This window comes from Zerene cesonia, chromosome 15 (genome assembly GCF_012273895.1).
Source record: "Zerene cesonia ecotype Mississippi chromosome 15, Zerene_cesonia_1.1, whole genome shotgun sequence".
In the NCBI taxonomy this organism is placed as follows: Eukaryota; Metazoa; Arthropoda; class Insecta; order Lepidoptera; family Pieridae; genus Zerene; species Zerene cesonia.
The window spans coordinates 1,921,015-1,927,128 of record NC_052116.1 but is presented as its reverse complement, the minus strand read 5'-3'; the positions used below and the strand labels follow the sequence as shown (position 1 = coordinate 1,927,128).

General features: G+C 32.9%; 1 protein-coding gene across 1 annotated transcript; it reads left to right on the top strand.

Annotated features, from left to right (window-relative positions):
* LOC119832380 (WD repeat-containing protein 13-like) lies at positions 1-6,114 on the top strand. Its single transcript, XM_038356052.1, has 11 exons — positions 1-183; positions 261-316; positions 423-542; positions 935-1,045; positions 1,214-1,367; positions 1,823-1,989; positions 2,390-2,450; positions 2,664-2,746; positions 3,333-3,496; positions 4,255-4,454; positions 4,828-6,114. The coding sequence occupies exons 1-11, from the start codon at positions 102-104 to the stop codon at positions 4,926-4,928; spliced, it is 1,299 nt and encodes a 432-aa protein (XP_038211980.1). The 5' UTR covers positions 1-101; the 3' UTR covers positions 4,929-6,114.

The following is a 6,114-nucleotide window of genomic DNA, read 5'->3' as shown; positions in this document are numbered from 1 at the left end:
ATGTTTACGAAGTTTTTCATTTGTATTTGTAATTGTTTTGCCTATATTTTTTTAAAACGGAATAAAATAAAACGTTGACAAATTGTTGACAAACAAATAATATGGCAGCAGCTTTTCAACAGCAAATATTTGCCTTGGACGCTCGTTTTAATGCATATAGAGCTCCCGGAAATCCAAACTTTAGTATGAAATTAGAATCTAAATCTAAATAATTAAGTATAATTTTTTATAGTCTTTTGAATTATATCTCTGTATTACAGAAACTTTGTACATACGGCGTCGCAGTCAGTTGCTAAGGGAAAATGCCAAATTTAAGGTTCTATTTTTATACTTCATTCAAGTGTATAAGTTTAAATGTTTTTTCACATTCTTGCAATGATATCAATACTTTATAATTTCGTAATAAAGTATTGAACTTTCAGGATATTGAGACGATAAAGAAATACATAAACATTAGGAGCCAGTTACTGCAGCGAAGGTATGGAGTACAGGACAACATATCAATTAGTTCATCATCATCCCGACAGAGATCAAGTAGCAAAGTAAGTACAAAATTCCACCTGCTGCTTTGCCAGACTTATTCCAATGGGAATGAGATATTACACCATCGTACAAAGCAGCCACTCTCTAGAGTCTCCTACTAAATATCTCCAGACACAAGTATCATATTATAAAATTGCCTCTTTAAAAGATAAAAGAAAGAGAAACAACTTTGGTATTTATATTATTACTAAGGCTTATGGCCTCATAGGAAAAAATATTGATGAAGAAAGCAACCCAAATTATTATTTTCAAGTCTAATGTAGGCTAATTATTATAAAGTGTATATTTGTTTTTAGTTCTTGATGTAAGATCTGATGATGATGATGATATTTACTGGAATAGGTATTTCTAAAGTATGATTTAAAATAAAGTGCATATTTTATACTTCTAGGCAAGCCTTGCAATTGAAGAAAGCATAACAATAAATTCAAAGAAGAACAAAAATGATTTGACAATATCAGAAAACTATGCATTCTCTGGCGTCCATCATATATTTGATCAGGTACTCAAAAATATGATATAAAACTGACTAACATATCATCAATATGTACTAAGATCAGAAACATTAAAATTTTTGCTCTCGAAAATTCAAAATTTAATTTCTTTTCGAAATATCTTGGAAGTAATTAAGAGTTCTTATAAGTAAAGGAACCATATTTTTGCATTCCAGCACACAGATCAAGTCAGTATAGTAAAATTTGCAAACAATGATCGTTCCAAGCTGTGTTGTGCTTCTCATGATGGAACAGTGTCCATATGTGACGTCACAGCTTCGCCCCCGCGTGTCGCGTTCATCCTTGAAGGACATACTAAAGCTGTTACTGGTATGAGATATTTTAATACCTAGTGTATGTAAGCTTTTTTTTTTGCAGTGAAAAAATGCTATTTGTTGCAGACTGTGTAATGTTATTTGTTATTAGTAGTGGATGGCTATAATTATGACAGAAATAAGACTGTAGTTTCGTAAAACTTTCCATTCATGTTACCCGTGTATGTCATGTTGGTGATCCTTAATGTAATAAATAAATAGATTAATAATTCATTCCATTTTTTTGCAACATTCTGCTAATAGCTTAAAGTTTTTGTCTATTTCAGCTTAGCATACGGTGGTATGTTTTTTTTATGTAAGACCTTCAATCAGTTGCAAGACTATAAGCAGATGAGGTGATTAGGATGTAAATTGTGTACACAATGAGACCTGAGAGCGTGGTGGTGTATGTGACACGCAAGGTGTGCAGGTTTCGGCGGCATGTATCTAGAGTAGGGCCACACTCGGCAGGTTGCGACTGGTCCGCGTCCAACGAGCTGCTGGTGACGTGCGGGCTGGACGCGGCGCTGGTGCTGTGGGACGTGGCGCGGCGCGCGCGCCTGCGCGCCGTGCGCGACCAGCTGCGCGCGCCGCTGCTCTGCTGCGCCTTCCAGCCGGTCAACAATAACATGGTTATTGTATCCTTTACCAATCAGTTTGAATAGTATCTTTATTTCTGAAATACACAATTAACACATACAAACTTGTGATATTATAAATTAATTAAAATTTTGTTATTTCGTAACTTATAAACGTATATATTTCGTAAAGTATGAAAACTTCTCTTTATCAATGGCTTCACCCAAATAAAAGCTTAAAGTAATTACCTTTCTGATGTACGTACTCAGTATGTTATATCATTCCTTTAAACTATTCAACAGCTCAAGTAAGATCCCTTAATTTATTCCATTACAATTCCCTGTTTTCATATGAATTTTATTGACATAAACATTATACGATTTATTTAAACCTGGATTCAATATAGGATTTTCACTTCATTCACTGAATGAAATAGTTTTTTCCTAAACAAATATTAAGGCGGGAAATGCGAGAGGCATGGTCGAAGTGCTCAATGTATCGACTGGAATTTATCCTCGAGGTAAGAAAAACAATTTTAGCATTATCCTATTTTGTTGAAGTGAAATTATATTATAAGTGAAATAATTATATAAATTACATTTTTGTTCAAGATCCAATCCGAAGGATCATACTTTAAATGTTTTATTAATATGAAAAATCTTAAAAAAACGAATACACAATTTTGAAATTTTAAAAACTTTTTCATGAGTATTAATAATTCGGCAATTTATAGGAGGAAGCAGCATTCTAGGAGGGCAAGTGACAGCAATCGCGTGCGAGTCCAGTGGGAGGATGTTTTGGGCAGCTAATGACAAGGTTTCTAGAGTTATTTGTATATTTTTAAATTCAAAATATTTATATAGATATGTATGATTACAATTCTACCTATCAATTAGTTTTCTTATGTATAGATACAATAGTTATTTTTAAAGTTTCTATAGAACAAATACAGAAAAAATACATTTTATTTGCTACATGTAAAAAAATTCACTTTACAAATCTAAAACAATAACAATACTATTCAATTATAATATAAATCTCGTGTCACTCATGTTTGTTCTCAATGGACTCATAAACCACTTAATCGATTATAATAAAATTCGCACACCATGTGCAGTTCGATCCAACTTGAGAGATAGGATAGTTTATATTATGGCAATTACAATAAATTACTAGGTCCCCGCGCGGAGCCGGGGCGTGCAGCTAGTTCAATTATAAAAAATACAGCATTTACAATACAATACAACATTACATATAATAAATAAAGCTTTACTCGTGTATCTTTTGTCGTAAATCTATTAAATATCGGTAGGTGAATATAATACCCTGTATAATAATATTATTTATTATAATAAAACGATATTTTATGATCTATTTAATATAATAAAATCTAATTATACAGGGTGTGATAGTCAGCTACCGCATGTCTGGTACGGGGGGTTCCCTCAGCAAGCTGCGTCGCTGCGTGGTTGGTGGTGCGGTGTCGAGTCTCAGCTGGTCGCCGTGGTTAGCGCGACACCCGGCTTTACTCGTTAGCGCGGCGGACGATTCGCTGTATTTGTTTAGGTAGGTCGATTTACTTCCTTATCGTCTTTGGATTTTAGTTGTTTTTGACGTGACAACGTCTTAAATTAGGTTGCGGCTCGGAGGCACTTATGAAAAAGTGTAACGCCCGGTAACGTTACGATGAGTCACCGAACTATGATCGGTCCGCCGCGCGCGCAGCACTAGAGAATTAGGCGCATTGTGTCTTGCGTGCTTGTGTCTCTGTCTCTGTCTTTTTAGTAAACAAATTATATTTTCTCTAGTTAAAATTTGTGCAATTCTTATTTTCATTCAATTCCTTGTTCCTATTGTGCAATTTAATAACATTCATATTAATAAATATTCTACCAAGAAAAAGACGTTGTCACGTAAAATCTTCACCCGTAAAACCGACTTTACAGGCAACCATTTTTTTTTTTCATAAAAATATTCTTTGAATTTTTTTTTCATTAATTTTTAGTTGGTACTGTAAATATAAATGTTTTGTCTTTTTACTCTTCTTTCAAGGAAGCTTTCAAGGTTTTTGCTTTCAAGATATATTCATTATTTACGTTTTTTTTGTTTTATTTTAATCGTTTCTCAAATTACATATTTTTAATAGAGCACCATCACATCATAAGTGATATACTCATGTTGTCGTGTTAACTCTTTAGCCTCATAACTATCTCTAGGCACACAGACATACATTTTTTAAAAGCTCCACTTCGGAGTGAAAGAACGACAAACAAACAAACACACTATCGCATTTATAATAGTAGTAAGGATAATATGATGACCAGGATATCAGACCGCGAAGGCAACCTATCCCTCAAGAAGCGCTACGACATATCGCACCGCTCCTACGGCGTGCGGTCGACCTTCTGTCCGATCATGTCGTTCCGGCGCGGCGTGTGCATCGTGTCCGGCTCGGAGGACGCCTGCGTGTACTTCCTGGACATCGAGGGGCATGTGGAGCACCCTGTAGTTAATAAGTTGCAAGGTAAGTGTAGAACTTAAAAGTCCCTACAGGATTTTGTTGTAAGTCATTTGTAGCAAGCTGTAGTTATTTCGCTGCAAGGTATGTGTAATACAAAAATAAAATTAATGTACCCTACATTTTATTGTGAAGCATATGGAGCATAGGTATTTGTACTGTGTATTGGAATTTGCGATGTGTTTTGTTGACTGGTAATTGGTGTTCCTATGTTTGTAATGGTTAATTGACACTCGTCTTTATTTTATGTATAATTTCACACAAATGGTACATTAGGTGTTGTCGGTTTTTAAGTCAGACTGATGTAATGATAAATAAAATAAAACATAAAAGTATAAATTAATTGAATAGTGTTTCTTAAAACTATTTATGTTTACAGGTCACGCATCTCCAGTGCTGGGAGTAAGTTTTAGCTACGACGAGAGCTTGTTGGCTTCCAGCGACGCGTCTGGCCTCGTCATCATTTGGCGAAGGAGCTGATCCACACTCGTACCATATTAGTTCCAAAAATAAAAAATCGCCCATATAGTAACAGTGAATAGGCCCAAGTCCTTTTTTTTATTTTTGTTTTTTTTTTTAATTGAGAATTCTTGCATGTTGTTTTTTTAATCATCGGTATATGTTATATTTACTCGTATTAAATTTTATTAATGAAAGTGATGGAATAAAGTGACTGTGAAAATCTAATTTAATAGAAAGAGTAAACAAATAAATAAACTTCGTTTTATCTCTCGTAACGCAGCGTTACGATTAGGATCAAAGGTTTGCATTTTCCTAGAATATTAACGAACTCGAATTTATTTATATTAATAATATAAGACTTCGATGTAATTTAGTTTTAAATGTATGTTTTTGTTGTATTGGTATTTGAATTTTGTTATTGAATAATTTTTGTAAAAATATTGAATTTTAACTGTGTATTTAAATATTGTTCAAAAGTTTTTTTTTTATTATAAGACTAAGTATTGAATTTGAACGAATTGACAAGGTTTAGTTTTAGTTCTTAAGCAAGTTTACCATTGTTAATGTTAAACTTTGAATAACATTCCTGGTGTGAGTTATTTCAAAACATAGTTTAACTGACAGATTATTTGAAATAAAAGTCTTCTAACTTAATATACAGAGTGGAAATCCAAAATACCACCCTGAAGGGTGGAAAGCACTCTTGATATTATTATTTTTTTAAAGATTTGATTGAAATGTTTCTTACATTTAAAGATTTCCGAAAGATATAAGTCCAATTAAAATGGATTTTCTTTCATTTGTTTTTGAAGTTAAGAAAAATATTGTTAGTACTAATAGAGTATAGTGTTATCTGTGATTGTTAGATAGGAGGTGGTGTTAAATGTGTAAAGAAACTAACTTCAGATGTCCATAATCCATGTCTATAGCTGCTCACAAATGAAAACTAAATGATCTTAAAATCTACATTATTATCCTTCATAAATTATTTATATGCAAAATTATGTTTTTTTACTATTCATTTATTCTATCAGACGACCTATATTGCAGGTTTACGCAAACACCTTATCCTTTCCATTTTTCTTGTAACTATTATTGAATTGTAGTTTTGAAAACAAATGAATGCAATAATATATTCTTAATCCTTATTCCTTGTGTAATAACATTTTATAAGACAAATTATGAAATAAAAGTCTTATATTCA